The sequence below is a fragment of the Ceratotherium simum genome, chromosome 6 (assembly GCF_057802395.1).
Source record: "Ceratotherium simum simum isolate JZ-2026a chromosome 6, ASM5780239v1, whole genome shotgun sequence".
NCBI lineage: Eukaryota > Metazoa > Chordata > Mammalia > Perissodactyla > Rhinocerotidae > Ceratotherium > Ceratotherium simum.
This window is the reverse complement of record NC_141905.1, coordinates 80,881,571-80,898,492: the sequence shown is the minus strand read 5'-3', so window position 1 is coordinate 80,898,492 and position 16,922 is coordinate 80,881,571. Positions and strand designations below refer to the sequence as shown.

The window sequence follows — 16,922 nt, the reverse complement described above, 5'->3', positions numbered from 1 at the left end:
GGTAGGGAATGGTTTTCCATTTTACAGATGAGAAATTGAGATTCAGAAAGGTGAAGAAAATTGCTCTAAATCTATAGCTCATAAGTGGGCTATCTCCCCCTTTAGCTCTGCCTGTGTTTTCCCTCCAACTTGGAGGAATGCCTCTCTCCAAGCTATCCATTAGCTCTTAATTTCTCAGGAACTGCTTCCAGCACCTGAGGGCGGAGGCGTCAAGACCTCTGGGGCTGTGGTCAGCGAAGGCTCTGAGAAGCCTCAGCTAGAAGGAACAACACAGCCAGGTCACCACCAGTCAGTAGGGTGGAAAGAATAAAGTAGACACACGGCTAGAAGGGCTCTATGAGACCCTTCCGAAGCTTTTTGTTTCCTTTTGATTCATGGAGTAAGCCTCCATCATCACCATCAAACACGATCGTCTAGCTTTTTATTCATCTTTTATATGTTCATGGTAAACTTATCCTTGAATCCTTGGCTCAGTAGAAATAAATCTTTAAAAAGTAGAAGATGAACTTAAGAACATCATGCTTAAGGACACCTAAAGGAAATAAAAGCAGCCTCTAAAATTAATAATGCTGGGTGCCATCATTCACTAACAAATATTTATTCAGTGCAAAGAAAGTGAGACAGAGTGCCTGCATTTAAAAGGCTTATGACTCAGGCAAAAGCTAGAATAGGTGTACAAGTAACTGCAATGTGAGGTGGATTGTGAGGAATGTCAACAGAAAAGATGTGAATAGAGAGGATATGTCTTCTTGTAGAGACCCCGGGGAAGCCCCCTGGAGACATGGAGCATTCTAGCCGTGGTAGCACTTCAACGGATGAAGGAGGAAGGGGCAGCTAGTTTAAGGCAGCATAGGTACTGGGAGAAAGCAATGTTGAATTTAGATATTCAGGGAGATGAGGTAATATGAATTTTAATTTGATTAGAATATTGTGATAGCATATGTATTAATCCAAAATACCCTGATTTCACATTTTCCTTACTCATATTATGCAGAAAATTTCCTAAGAGATGGTACATGAAGAAAAGGGGATTTGGGTCAAGTGTATTTCATAAGCATAGCATCCTATGACTTCCAGGGGGCGTGTTTTACAGGGTTAATTGTATTTTAAAGGCTCCTAGGAATGCTGTAGTAAAGAAATCTGTTTAATTTCTTTAATGCAACACTTCCTAAATTCGTAGGACCATAGAAGCTGTGTGTGTGCGTGTGCAATGCATCTTAACCTCTCGTTGAACTAGTGGTTCTGGAAGCATATTCTCAGAAACATCTTTATTTAACTACCTCAAGGATCCTGGCAGGGCCTAGAGAGTCCTAGCAATGTTTGTTATTAAATTTTCATTTTTCTTTTTATTTCTAGAAATATCAAGTAACTTATAAACTTGAATAAATATATAGGATATAACGGTTTAATGTAAACTCAAAAAAGTTGCTTTTTGTGTACCCATTGGTGTTTGCTCTTCCCCAGAGGTGATGAGTGCAATTGTTATTTCAGCAACTACAGTGAAAAGAAAACATCAATTAGTGATGAAAAGCACCTCAAAGAAACAAAACTAAAGCTGAGTAAGGAGAAAGCTATCTGGCACTCCAAACCAATGTCTAGTATCTCTTGGTGAAATATAAGAAGCCAGTTCTAAAGGGCTTAGTGAATCTCCAGCCTAAAGACATGACTGTTCCAATCTGGGATCTAATTCTTATTCTACCACATATTACAACTGAACATCAGTTTACTGATCTCTAAAATCAGATCTGATAATGAATAGGAAAGAAGTTTATAAACTAAGAAGTGAATAAATTTAAAAAATTATCATCATATCCCCAATTCAATAAATACTTCAAAATTAACTCACTAGCCACAAAAATAAATATTGAAATAGAAAAATTTAAAAATATCTTTTACAATAGCATCACAAACCATGAAATTCTTATGGATAAGTCTGATAAATATGTGCAAAATTTGTACATGGAAAAAATGCAAAATATTGATGGGATAAATTACAGACCTAGATAAATTAAGAGATACACTGTATTGATGGATCAGAAAACTCAATATTATTAGGATGTCAATTTTCCCTAAATTTATACATTGATTCAACACAATCCAAATTAAACATCCCAGCAGATTTTTCTTTTTTTGTAGAAATTGATAGGTTGATCCTAAAATTTTATACTAAATGCAAACAACCTAGGTTAGCCAAAAAAATTTTGGAAAAGAAGAAAAAAGAACAAAGTTGGAGCACTCACACTGCCTGATTTCAAGACTTACTCTAAAGCTACGGCAATCAAGACACAGTGATGGGCATGCGAATAATATGACATCACATAGATCAGTGGAACAAGAGGGGGAGTTTAAAGACAGACACATGTGTTAATGGTTGTTTTATTTTTGACCAAAGTGTCAAGGTATTTCAATGGAGTTAGGAGAGTCTTTCCAACAAATGGTGTTGGAATGATTAAATATCTAAATGAAAAAAAAATATCATTTGAACCATACCTTAACCATATTAAAAAATCAACAGAAATGGATCATAGAGCTAAATGAAAAATCTAAAACTATGAAACTTCTAGAAGAAAGCAGGAGAAAATCTGTGAGATCTTTGCTTAAGTGAAGATTTCTTAGCTAAAACACAAAAGCACAATTCATTAAGGAAAAATATCTTGGTAAATTGGGCTTCATTAAAGTTAAAAAATTCTGCTCTTCAAAAAACACAGTTAAGAAAATGGAAAGATAAGTCATAGACTGAGAGAAAATATTTGCAAAACACATATCTGAGTAAATACTTGTATCCAGAATATATAAAGACCTGTCTTACAATACAATAAGACAAAAAACTCAGTTTTAAAAGTTTAAAAGATTTGAACAGACACTTCACCAAAGAAGAGATGCAAATAAGCACATGAAAATGTGCTCAGTATCATTAGACACTAGGGAGAGGCAAATTAAAACCATAAAGAGATATCACTATCTCATTATAGTAGAGAGACTATTTTGACCAAATAAAAAATAGAAAATCCAAAGTGCTGACAAGGATGTGGAGCAGCTGTAACTCTCAAATGTTGCTGGTGGGAATGTAAAATGGTACAGCCACTTTGGTAAATAGTTTGCAACCTGTATGTGAATATTTTTAGCAGCTTAATTAATAATAGTAAAAAATTGGAAATAAACGCAATATCCGTCAAGTGGTAAATGAATAAACAAGTTTTTGTACATCCATACAGTGAAATAATCTCAATAATAAAGAATAATGAATGTCTGATACATGGAACTACGTAGATGAATCTCAAACGTACTACGCTAAATAAAGAAACCCAACACAAAATGCTACATATTGTCTGACTCCATTACATAATATTCTGGAAAAGGCAAACTTATAGGGATAGAAATTGTATTGGTTTGCCAGAATTTGGGGGTCAGGAGAGGGGATTGACCACAAAGGGGCACAAGGGAACTCTTTAAGTTAATGGAAGTTCTGTTTCTTGATAATTTCTTGTTCTAGTTTCTTGGTAACGGTTATACAAATGTAACCATTTACCAAAATTCTTTGAACTACATAGTGATTTTTACTATAGGTAAATTATATCTCAATAATCCTGATTTTTAGTAAAAAGGTAACTTTGACTGCACATAAACAATGGACTAGAATGTTGGGAGCCTAGGCAGGGTAACCAGTTAGGAGAAGTCTGTGTTCATCCAGGCAGGAAGAGGTGAATGAGCATTTGTATCAGGATAGTGGCTGTCAGATGAAGAGGAGGTTCCTAGCTATAAATGGAAAATTATTCATCCACAAAGACCTGTTTGTTTACATAATACTAGATATCCAGATGTTTTCAGATAGCTTAATAATTTACTTAACGATTCCTGTTTGGATGTTAAGCTTTGTATACACACAACATAAAAACACGTAGACTAAAACATCCAGAGAAGTGATTCACAAATACAAAGTTCAACTTACTAGATTGACTAGTTTTTGCTGATAATGGTGATGGTAGTGGTCTTGGTAACAATAATGCTGATAATGATGGCATTGATGATGATGATGATGATAACAGCGATGATGATGGTGGTGATGATGACGATGATGACAATGATGATGACAGAGATGATGATGATAATGAAGATAATGACAATGATGGCAATGAAGAGGATGATAATGATGAAGATGATGATAATTCTGCTTCTATTTATTAGGATAAGAAAGATTCCTTCTTTGTATTTTTTTAAGACAGTGGTTCTCAAAGTGTGGCCCCCAGACCAGCAGCATAAGCATTCTGGATTTTTGGAAATACAAATTCTCACCCCCTACCCTAGACCTACTCAATCAGAAACTCTGGGGGTGTAGCCCGCAATCTGTGTTTTAGTAAGCCTTCTGGGTAATTATGATGTGTAGTAAAGTTCAAAAACTACTGCTTTAGGATAAAAAAAATGATTGAAATGCCCCATCATTTTGCCTAGTGGCAGACGTACTCTAAAATAAGTATAAATTTTCAACTGCTGTCATGTCTTTGCCGGTTAGAAATGATCAGGCCTCACAGAGTCCAGAGGGATGATTTTCTGATATAATCACTCTGCAAAGTGAATGGCAATTTTCTCTCAAATAAGTGATTTATGATGACTGAAGGGTGTAGTCATAGAAAACTATATCCTGAAGTCATTGACTATTAATTACAGTCCTTCAGTGGTCCCAGAAGAGTCCCATCTTGCTTGCAGCTGCCTGGTAATTTAGTTCTGATTTGGGAAGATTTCTGCACCCAGTGACTGAGTAGTTAGCTAATTCCCAAACTCCCTCTTTGCTGATGTCGCTCTTCAGTGTTGAGCTTTCTGCCAATCCACACCCTAAATGGTGTCTGGGATCTACCCTGGGGCAGCTGCCCAGAAGAGGGGCCATTCAGGCTGGGATTAGCAGGTTTTCTGGGGAAGGAGAGCATGAGCTCATGAGAGCAAAGTCAGCACTGCTTACCTGTATTCTGAGTTCCATCTGTTTTGGCAGGTTGAACTACAGACTGGGAAAACCTTTTAGGCTTCAAGCGACACAGACCAATCAAACCAGCCTCTGTAAACTGCTTAAAACCTGATTTAACAGGGTCATTTTCATTCCATTTCCATCACACAGAATAAAGATTAGCCAGACTGAACTAAAAGTAAGTAGAATGACATAGAAGTAGTCCAAATCAGACTTACCTGGAGGGAAGGGGCTTGCCATTCGAGAACCTGTTAGTAAGGAGAGAGGAAAACATCAGCCCTCATAGGAAGAGGCCACTGGCTCATTTCTCATTTTCTCTAATAACCCATTCTGTCTATGAGTCATTAAGAACGAAAAAGACCCCTCACCCGAGCAGATGACCCCGGCATCCTCCTCGTGACCACAGTTGTGACTGAACCAGGTGTCATGGGCACACAGGGCCAAGTGGCTCTCCTCACCACTGCAGTGCACATTGTCCAGGAGGATCTTCCCAAAGCCTGGGCCAAAGTGGGCGCCCAGGGGGGCAGACACTGCCAGGCCACACCCAAGCTGCCTGCACACGACGTGCGCCTCCTTCAGATCCCAGCCATCATCACACACTGACCCCCAGGCGCCCTGGTAGAAAACTTCCACCCGTCCAGAGCATCTTCCAGTGCCATTTACCAGCCTCAGTGTGGGCCAGTGCTCTGTGGAAACAAAGATAAATATAAGTTTTTGACACTTACCTATTGAACTCACCCTATTTGCCTGGCTTACAAATTGAGGGGAATCTTTTGATTGCCCCACATGTATAAGAGCATTCTAGGAAAAAAACTGCTAAATAATTACACCACTGTGTGATATGCTCCTTGTTAGCCATTCAACAAAGCAGAATCTGTATTTCTCATGCATTGGTGCTTTAGGACTTGACATCAGCAGAGCAGACATTAAAAACTAAGAAGATGTATTTCCATCAGTGGAGAAATGCATAAATCAAATGGCTTATTCAAAAAATGTAACACTACAGCAGTTAAAAGCAGTTAAATGTATATATTTATTTATATACATTTATATCAATGTGGATGAATCTTAAAAACATAACATTGAGTAAAGAATAAAAGGTTGAATGATATATAGGGACTAATATAATTTGTGTGGAAGAGCAATATAACATGTATAGAGATCACATAATTCAAATTTATAAAAATATTAAAAATGAACAATAAAGATATTCACAAAATTCAAGAGAATGTTTGTCTCTGAGGAAGAAGGAGAGAACAGAGGCTGGGATTGGGGGATTTTGGGAAGTTCAAGTTTATCTACAATGTTTTATTTCTCCATACGCCTGGAAAATGAATATAACAAAATGTAAGCATCAGTCATGTCTAGGTAAAGGGGACATGGTTATTTGCTTTCTTATTCTCTGTATTTTCTAAACTTTAAAATGTTTCTCTGGAAGAGCAGGAAAGCGAGGATGATCAGGTCCCAAAGCCGTCTGGGAGGCCCAGCTCATCGGCCCCGGTCCCCGAGGCCGTGACCCTTCTTTCTCTCACTATGGCCTTTCCCTGTGCAGCTCCGAGGCCTCCAACTGTGCAGCTGCCTGGGCTCCTTCCCCAGTTGTGACAAAGCTCCCTGGGGTTCGCGAGAAGGTTGCTGACCTGATGGACTGGACCAAGGAACAATGGCTCTGTGACTCGAAGATGGTGAGTTGACCACAGGGAGAACTAGAACAACAAGGAAATGGTGATTAGGACTGAAACTTCTCTTCCTTAGACAGACACAAAGACACAGCAGAAAAGGACTCAACTAGCAGCTGGTAAAGAGCCACCAGCTATGCCACACATTACCAAAATATCTGGACTGGCCACAAGCTCATAAAGAATGACTCTGTTTCTAATGAGGTTGGAGGCAAGTTCATGTTGCTGATAGAAAGCTCCTAAGTGTGATTCTGCTGCCCCCAAATGCCTCATTTCCTCTTAACCCTACATCATCTCTAGGTTCTTCATAAGCGTGCTCAGGAGTAGTACAATAAGTCATTAAAGAATTGGGCAAAAGTTTTAAAAATCGTTGTACTCATAAGGATGCTGATTACCTTGGATGATCCCACGGAGGATATCATATAACCTAGTGACATGATCCATCTGCTTATGCCTCCCATCTGGATAGTAAGGCTGTATACCTATAGGACTCGTGATGGAATCATTGCTTTACCTGATGTAATAGTTGGTAACTTTTCATTATCTGCTGAGACTGAAAAATAAAATATTTGTTAGAAGGATTTGGCTTCATTAGTTTGCTCACATGTGAAATACTAATACCTCTTTCTGAGGAGGGATATTAGTACAAATAGGGGCTACTGGTGTTTTCCAGAGTGACGCTTGTGTCTCTTGAGCAGAGGGTTTTGCCTTCACTATACCCTCTGCACTGTCTAGGAGGATTGTTCTTAGCCAAGACAAAAGTTACCCCAAGAGGGGTCAAACAGCCTGTCCACATATGCACCGCTTACACATTCATTTATTGATTCAATAAACTTTTATTAGGTGCCTACAATGTGCCAAGGACTGTGATAAGGATACAGTGATGAGCAAGGTGGGTTAAGCCTTAGTCCTCATGGAGCTTAAAATCTGGTGCTGAAGGTAACATTGGGCATCATATTGTCTCTAACTCCATTGGAAGTGAATTTTCCCTAGCCCTGAGCTTCAACTCATCCTTCCTATGGGCTTAAAATACTGGAAGTGGCATATGCAATGTAACACACTCATTTTACGGTTGTTTTAACTCATAGCCCATTGACCTACCTGACAATATGGTTGGGTGGTTAATGTCTTCTGGGATGGTGGAAGTTGAGACAGCTGTTTGGAAAACAACAATACAAGGAAAATGACTCCTGTTATTTAATACTGAATGGAAAGAGAGAGACTATTTTCTTCTGCTTTACGTTTCCAGGAAAATAATTCAATCAGCTTTATACAAGCTCATTCAACATAGAGAATTTTAAAAGCAATCAGAAGTCTTGAAAACATCTTGCCAGGCACAAAAGGCCACATACTATATGACTCCATGTATATGAAATATCCAGAAGAGGTAAAGCCATAGAGATAGAAAGCAAGATGGTGATTGCCAGGTGTTGGAGGAAGTAATTGTGACAAAATGGCCATGGCTATTAGCGAAGAGCAGAAGTGCTGTACCCTCTCCACTCAGCTTATCAATCAGGGAGCTGAATCCCTCTTCTTTGAACAGCACTATTCCACAGGACACACTTCAAGGCACAGAAGAACTCTACATTCGCTTTACATGACTGTGCACCGGCCTGTCGCCTGCTTTCCGTTAACTCACCTATTTAATCCTCGCAACAGTTCCTTGAAATACACAGTTATTATCCCCATTTTTCAGATAAGGAAACTGAAGCACAAAGAGGTAAAAAAGCCTAGTGAGGGTCAAACAGCCAGGAGAAGAGAGTGGCTTCAAACCCTGGAGTCCAGCAGTTGGCTCTGAGCATTGTACTCTCAAGTAAATGGGATATGCCACTCAGGTTTCCAAAGTATCCTTCGTCACTTAGACATGAGATCTAAGAATTTAATGTATTCACTCTCTTGTTAACATTTGGAAGTGGACACAAAAATGCAAACTGGGATCAGCTGAGTGGTATACATTTATTCAAGCATTTACTTATTTAATGAGCATTGAATGCCCACCAGACAGCAGACAATGTTCTCGAGACTGTGTGTGTGTGCCTGTGTGTGTGTGCGTGTGTGTGTTTGGGGACGATATCAAAGATGATAACAATATGGATTCTGCTCTCAGAAGCTGATGATTTCACTGGAGAAACAAGTGGATACACACACAACTGTACAGGAAAGGAATAAGAGCAAACAGTGAAGACAGATGAAGAGCTGTGGGAATCTAGACGAGGGAACCACTCCGCCAGCTTGGGATGGGGAGGACTAGACAAGGCGTTCTCGGGGGCTGAGGCTGGAGTCTTAGTGGGTATCCTATAGGCAACAGACATGGGTTTGGGAGAAGTAAGTGCAAGAGTAAGAAAATAAACGCAAGCCTGACTCAGAGATTAGCCCGTCTTTTTATTCTTAGTTTCCCTCGTCTCAAATGGGTCCTCATGGTGTCCCAATAGGCAACATGCCTGATCTGTCTCTTTAGTAGTTTATAGGATTTTAATGTGGTTTAGAGAGTTAAAATAGTCCAGAGATTAAACTCTAGGGGTCTGAAGTCGGATTGTTTGTGTTATCATTCCATCAACTTTGGGGACAATATTTAACCTATTTGAGCATGAGTGTACCCATTTAGAAAATGGGGATTATAGAAGCTCCCTCATCCGGCTGTTGGGAGGATTAGATAAAGTCCTCATAAGGCAGTCAGCATAGGGATTGACACGGCATAAGGCAATGCTGTCCAATAAAAACAAAGTGTGAATCACATATGTAATTTTAAATTTTCTGGTAGCCACATTTCAAAAGGTAAAAAGAAACAGGTAAAAGTAATTTCAATAATATATCTTATCTAATAAAATATATCCAGAATATTATCATTTCAGCATGTAATCAATATGAAAAATGTTAATGAGAGCAATTTTACATTCTTTTCATTGTACCAGGTCTTTGAAAGATCCAGTGTGTTTTTGACACGTACAGCAGGGCTCAGTTCAGCTGAGTCACATTTCAAGTACTTGGTAGCCACATGGACAGTGCAGGTACAAGGGCTTACTAAAGATTATCATCAGCATTGTCAGAATATGAATTATATGATGGTATAATTGAAATGTCAGCCGTTTCAGATGACAGAGGAGTGGAGATGGCATCAACTAGCATGATGATAAAATGAAATGGCCTGTAAAGGTGTCCCATTTCTGTGTGACCCATTGGTATAGGAAAATAATGAAGTCTCTCCGGGTTGGACACTTCCCAGACATTAGGCCAGATGCTCTAGTTTATTTCTTAAATTCAAAAGATATGAGGTGACCCTTTTAGTAATCTCTCTCTATTTCTCTAACACACCACACATAGAGACACATACACACCCCTACTTCTTTTCTTCTTACTGTTTACCTTTGTGAAAACATGTGACATGAGGAGCCTTGTGTTATGATGTTCTTTAACACCAAAATTATAGACAATCAAATAGAGTGAGGCTGGACAGTGTGCAATCTAGACCATCTCAGGGTTCTCTTGCCCCTTTCTTCTCAAATAATTCAATCTCAAATGGAACATTAGAGATTTCTAGAGAGGTGGCAGAACCACTCCCATGACAGTGCGATTTAGGAGCTACAATAAATCCGGTAATGGTGATGGGGGTGGGTGGGGAGGGGTCCTACCTGATGATGTTGAACCCGTCACAGTTATAGGAGAGAGTTGAGTTGAGACAGCAGCAGGCAGAACTGTCATAAGGAAAACTTGTTAACAGTAAGTAACTGCTAACAATGACTTGAGAGAGGTGTGACCAGCCAGGGGCTTCCTATGATTTCATAAGATGTAGTTTTGCCTCAGCTCTGAAGGGACCACTGTGTAAGTGATGGAAGTGCGAAATCACCACTTGTCCTCAGTCCTGTTGGACTCAACCATCCCCATCCTCTCTCTCCCAGACTTAATATCCAAGTGTAGGTATTTGGTGTTTGGTGACAAGAATTATGTGTTTTGGGTCTTAATAGTCTCCCTAAGAGTTGGCTTGGTGGTCTGGACCATCAGGACCCCCTGATACTTTTATTCACTTCTTCTGCTTATTTCATTCCTCAGCCTGTTTTATTACGAACATGTCTGTGTCGTAGGTATTGCCCTAACATGAAACCTCTCCACAGATCCAAAGTCTCCCACATTTTCTCCTGGATCCAGACCTGACTCCACGCTGTATCAGACCATGAGAATTACTTACAATATCCTTAAGGAACACCAACAGAAGAAATGACAGTGGGCAGACAACCATTGCTTATCTCTGTCTTGACTTGGGTAGATGTTACCCCTCTCCTATCACACCTTTCTTTTCTCCCCTTGCTGTTTGGGTCACCATATTTCAATGTACGTTCTGAGTGATGTGTCCACTTCTGTGCCACTGAGCAGTAGCAACCACAGAATTGTATTTAATAAATAAGTGTGGGAGGCAGAATACTGGCCCCTCAAAGACATCCATGTCCTAATCCCTGGAACCTGTAAATATGTTAGGTTACATGGCAAAAGGGAATGAAGGCTGCAGATGGAATTAAGTTTGCTAATCAGCTGCCTTAAGTCAGGGACAGTATCCTGGATTATCCAGGTGGACCCAATGTAATCACAAGCACTCTTAAAAGTAGACGTGGAAGGCAGAAGAACACAGTCAAAGGGAAATTTGGAGACGCTACGCTGTTAGCTTTGAAGATAGAGGAATGAGGCCATGAACCAAGGAATGCAGGAGACCTCTAGAAGTTGGAAAAGGCAAGGAAACGGATCCTCCTCTAGAGCCTCCAGAATGAGCATAGCCTGGCTGACACCTTGATTTTGGCTCAGTGAGACCCATTTTGGACTTCTGACCTCTAGAGCTGCAAGAAGATAAATTTGTGCCGTTTAAGCCACTAAGTTTATGGAATTTGTTACAGCAACAATAGGAAACTGGCACAACAAGCAAATATTACATGTGACCAAATGATGCTTCCTCCAAAGCAAATCTGAAACATATCAGTTATAAAAATTGATATCAGATACTCTCAGAGCAGAAATGAAGCTTAAAAACAATTATAAAATGAAGCTTAAAAGCAATTATAAAACTGCTATGTTCAAAACGATTTCCAGTAGTTTTTCAAAATAATGGCATTGTTATCTCATTCTTTTTTTTTAGAAGTTAGTGAATCTCTTGGACCAACAGGTTATAATGAGTCCTCAGGAAAATAACTCAACAGCTGCTCTTTCATTTATTTCTCTCCTGTATTTGGATGGGTAATCAGAAATGTCCCAGGGGAAAACAGCACAAAAATGTTCTCTTACCTGATAATATGGTTGCTGAATTTCCATCACCTATTGGTACAAATATAGGGAAATATTTTTTATTCAATTAAATTGAATAAATTTTACCTTACCTACTTATTGATTTTCAATAAATCTTTAATGTGACAGGTCAAAAATATTCATATTCATGGAAAATATAGTGAACCCCTGGTGAAATACAGTCCCAGGGACACAATAGGCTCTCAGAAGTGTTTGCTGATTAGATTGTTTTGAAGAGACTCTAGAAGTAATAAATTTAACGTGATACTAGCTCTTCAGAATGACCACACACTGAGAGCAAGCCAGTCACCACTGGAACCAAAGCTGGATGACCATGGCATGTCCACGTCTGAGCTGCTTTCTTGGTTCATGCCCCCCTCAGGGCCCAGCGGCCATCACACATTCCTCCTGGACCCTCAGTGAACATTTCTACTAATCTTTTTTATATATATTTTTTCTCTGCTATAGATTTTGAATGACTGACAGTAAAATATACATATCTGCATAGCAAGACCAGAAAAATAGAAATATATGATTAATGACTATATGGATGAAAGGGAAATAAGTAGAAAAACAACCAACCAACCAATAACACCCTTAGATAATTATTAGAACTGATCATTCAATTAAATTTTGACCTTCCTAGAATTTGAAGGGACATGGAAGTCAAGGTGCATAATGGAATTCTCATTGTCTGATAAGTGGTATCTTCCCAAAGGAAGTTATTGCCTTTGTTTGATGGACCACTGAGCATTTTAATGACTAATACATTGTCTTCAACAGCAATTTTACAGGAGAGGCAGAATGCTAGCACATGTCTATTTTTTTTCACTCAACAAGTATTTATTTAGAACCGATTGTGTACCAGGAACTGTCCTTGGCTCTGATAGACAAGATTGCCAAAGTTCCTGCTCTTACAAAACTTACATTCTGAGGAGTGGGGTGAGGAGGACACAAGATGAGCAGATGAACAAAAGAAAAATATACAGATCATCTCAGATGGTGGAAGTACTATGAAGAGATAACAGTTTGATAAAATAGAACGTGACTGAGAGGGAGTCTATTTTGGATGGTATATTCAAGGGGATCCTCCCTGGAAAAGTGACGTTTTAGCTGAGACCTGATTACAAGGAGTCAGCTGAGGAAAAATCTGGGAGAAGAACATTTCAGACAGAGGGAAGAGCCAGTACAAAGGCCCTAAAATGGGAATTACTTTGTCAGTTCCAAGGGTTGGAAAAAAACCAGTGGGAGCATGGTGCAAGATGAGGTGTTTTCTCAGTGGTCAGAAACATAGATGAGGATTAGATCATGTGGGGTCTTATTGGTCACACTAAAAGATTTGGATATTATTCCAAATACAATAGGCAGTCTTTGGAGGGTTTTCAGTAAAGGGGAATGGTTCGATTTATGATTTTCTAAGCTGTTCTAGTTTCTGAAACAAGAATGGATTATGTGTGTGTTGGAGGACGAAAGAAAGGAGAAAGAAGACTACTCAGAAAAATGTTGCCATAATCAGGATGAAAGGTGATGGGGTTTTGGGTGATAGCAGTAACAGTGGAGTTGGGAGATGCTAATGGGCTGAGTATAAATTTTGGAACTAAAGCCACAGTATTTACTGGTGCATTAGTTGTGCAGAGTGAGGGAAAGGGAGGAATAGGGATGACTCTTAAAAACTTCTGGTCTGAAACTAACTGAATGAGAATATTATGTCCATTTTTTAACACTGGCTCTCCATAAAAGCCAAGCAAGATATCGTAATATCTAACAGACTAGCAACTGTGCTCCTTGCTAACTTCATGACCTTGGGCCAGTTGATTAACTTTTCTACAGCTGTGTTTCATCATCAGTAAAATGGGAATTATAATAGTACCCACCTCATAGGTTGTTGTGAAAAGTAAATAATCATGCCTGCAAAGTGACTAGAATTAATTAATTCTTTAGAGCAAGGGTCAGGAAACTAAAGCCTGTGGTTCAAATCCAGCCTAGTGCCTGTTTTTGTAAATAAAATTTAATTGGAACACAGGCACACCCATCAGTTTACAAATTGTCTGTGGTTGCTTTCATGCTACAAGAGCAGAGCTGAGTAAGTGCAACGGTGATCATTTGTTCCACAAAGCCTAAAATATTTACTATCTGACCCTTTACAGAAAAGATTTGCTGACCCCTGAGTTAGAAAATTAAATAACTAATAACTCTGCAGGTAAAGGTCTTAGAACACTGTCTGGAATATGATTAACACTCAATAAATTTGGCTCTTCTCATTCCACGTACATGATCTCATTTAACCCAAACGGAGCACAGTGAAGTAGGTGTTTTTATCCTCTTTTTGAAAAAGAGAGTAAGTGGCTTGCCAAAGGACACACTAAATAAACGGCAGAGATGGAACTTAAACTCAGACCTTCTGTTGCCAAACCCATTGCCTTTCCCTTACCCCAGAGCTCACCTGTGCTAGTACACATGCTTGTCTTGAACATATTATCATTGGGTTTACTAATTGCATTACTTTTCAGTTTCCTAGCACACCAATAAATTGATAGTTCACGTACAAAATACATAATATGTTCTCCCCTCCAAATACGACTCAGCAATTCCAACAAAAAAACTTATGGTTTTAAACCAAAAGGAAAATTTGCACCAAATAAGGACTAATACTGCAAATTCTACATGAAAATACTTCTTACCTTGGGGCATTGGCAGTGATCCCTCAGCATTCTCTGTAGAGAGAGGAGTTGAGAATTCAGTGGCTTTGGGATGTAAAAGTATCCATTTCCTTCACCAGCCATATGAGCAGTTGCGTAAGTTATACAAAGAATTTACCAAGATTTTTCCTTAATATGGTGGTAGGAATAACACTTTTCCTATTCCATTGGAATTCCATTGCAAAAATGAAAATATCAATACTAGAGAATAACTTAAAACTGTCATGATTGAAATGAGAATAAAGCTAACTCTTGTGGAAGGAAGAAAATGGTCCAACAGCATTTTTAGCTTAAGGGTAGGATGATCTTAATGGCCCAGGAATGTGGAAATGGCAAACAATGATTGTCAAAATATGGCAATGTGAACCTTTCCACTATTTATTTCATTTTATCCTTTATGATTTACCTATTACCCACCCAGGTAGCTCATAGAATGAAAAATGTCATGTTGATAAAACAAAAGCATGAACTTAACCAATGCAGGCTTTAAATACAGTCTTGGTTAATATGTGGGAAAAGAAAAGATCATTTTAGAAAAGGTCCATTGTTTCTAGAAATGCTTCAATGCAAAATGAGTCTTAAAATGAAAGAATGTGACTCCCAGAAACAAAAATGTCGCTTCTCCCTGCCTTAGTTCAGATGACTTTAATTAACCATCAAATGTGTAAATGTTTGTTAGTACAGTGCGTCTAATAACATGTTCCATCTGGTTGCAGCTGTGCTATTTCCACCCTGCAGCTGCTGTAACACCTCCAAATAGGAGGCAAACACACATACGAAACAGGCGGAACACAGTGGCTTTACAGAATACACTGCTTTCATGGAATTCTAAACCAAAAACCCAATAAAAACAAAACAAAGTCAAATCAAAGGGAAAAAAAGAGAAATAAAACAAACAAAAAAAGAAAAATCAATACCCCCCCCCCCCAATATTTGAGCTGTTTGAATTGACTTCAAAAACTCATTAATTTCATTAGTGTCATATAGATACAGTCTTTTTGGTTGGATACAATTGGAATTTTTAGCAAGTGACCTAGTTCACTGCTCTAGACCCATTAAATTATTTCCTTTATTCCCCACTGGCACACACATTTATGTCTTTAGCATTGGTAGTATGTTGAATATTGGTCACGTGTTTGGTGGAAATTCATTTGTATATCTAGACCAGTGGCTCTCAATAGGGGGCAATTTACCACCCCACCCCCTCCCCCTGCTCCATAAGGAACATTTGACAACATCTGAAGATAGTTTCGGTTGTCACAGCTAGGGGGGTCATTCAGTGGGTAGAGGTCAGGGTTACTGCTAAACAGCGTACAATGCACAAGACAGTCCCCACCACAAAGAAATTTGTGGCCCCAAATGTCAATAGTGCTGAGGTTGAGAAACCCTGGTTTAGAGTGACAGTGATAATTACGGATCAGTCAAAGATTTGTGATGAACAATACGTGGCCTGAACTCAGTCAACAGGACAAAACTCAGTGCTATTCTAATTTATAAACTCCTCATTTCTTCACTTGCATTAGACGGCAAACTTTCAGTAGGAAAAACTTTATCTCTTAGTTCCCCATAGTGTCCTGAAGAAAGGTAGAATGCCCTCAGTGATTAATGTCACTGTTGACTTATGCTATCTTTTCACTGGTTATTTTGAAATCTAGTTCTTGTAATGGAACTACCACCATCTTCCACTATTTTTCTCTGTATAAAATCCATTTCAACATCTGGTGGCTAGAAAACTCCTGAGCTCAAGTTGAAGCTCTCAAATTACCAATGCCTCATTACTTTTCGATCATACAAGTGGTCAGAGATGGTCTACAATGACATAGATGCAAGTATTACCAACGGTATTAGTGGAGATACCATCCAGATAATGAGATGTGCATCCTTGGAGGGAGAAGTGGCCATTACCTGAGCAGATGACACTGGCATCTTCTCCAGGACCGCAGTTGTGGAGAGACCAGTTGGCGTGAGGACACTCTCCCAGAAAACTCTCTCTTCCTGTACAGTCCACATCATCCAGCAGAAACTTGCCTTCACCTTCACCAAATTGGGCCTCAACAGGGGCTGAGAGGGCACGCCCACAGTTCAGCTGCCGGCACACTACGTCAGCTTCGTTCATGTCCCAGTTGTCATCACACACCCTGCCCCACTGGCCATGGTAGAAAACTTCCACACGTCCAGAACATCTGCCCGATCCATTCACTAGTTGCAATTGTGGCCAGACTTTCAAAAATACAAAATATTGCATGTTATGAAAAGGAACATATTCTGCATCAACCTACCTGTTTAGCCATTCGACAAATATTTACTGAGCGCGTGCTGGGTCAC

General features: G+C 39.2%; 1 protein-coding gene across 1 annotated transcript in view; it reads right to left on the bottom strand.

The window, feature by feature from the left end:
* Positions 1-16,713, bottom strand: part of LOC147916919 (scavenger receptor cysteine-rich domain-containing group B protein-like) — a 49,212-nt gene extending 32,499 nt beyond the window's left edge. Inside the window, 6 exon segments of the mRNA XM_087433020.1 lie at positions 183-256; positions 5,319-5,643; positions 6,595-6,660; positions 7,148-7,186; positions 14,580-14,642; positions 16,503-16,713. Coding sequence (XP_087289146.1) covers positions 183-256; positions 5,319-5,643; positions 6,595-6,660; positions 7,148-7,186; positions 14,580-14,642; positions 16,503-16,713 — 778 coding nt within the window.
* Between the last annotated feature and the right edge of the window lie 209 nt (positions 16,714-16,922).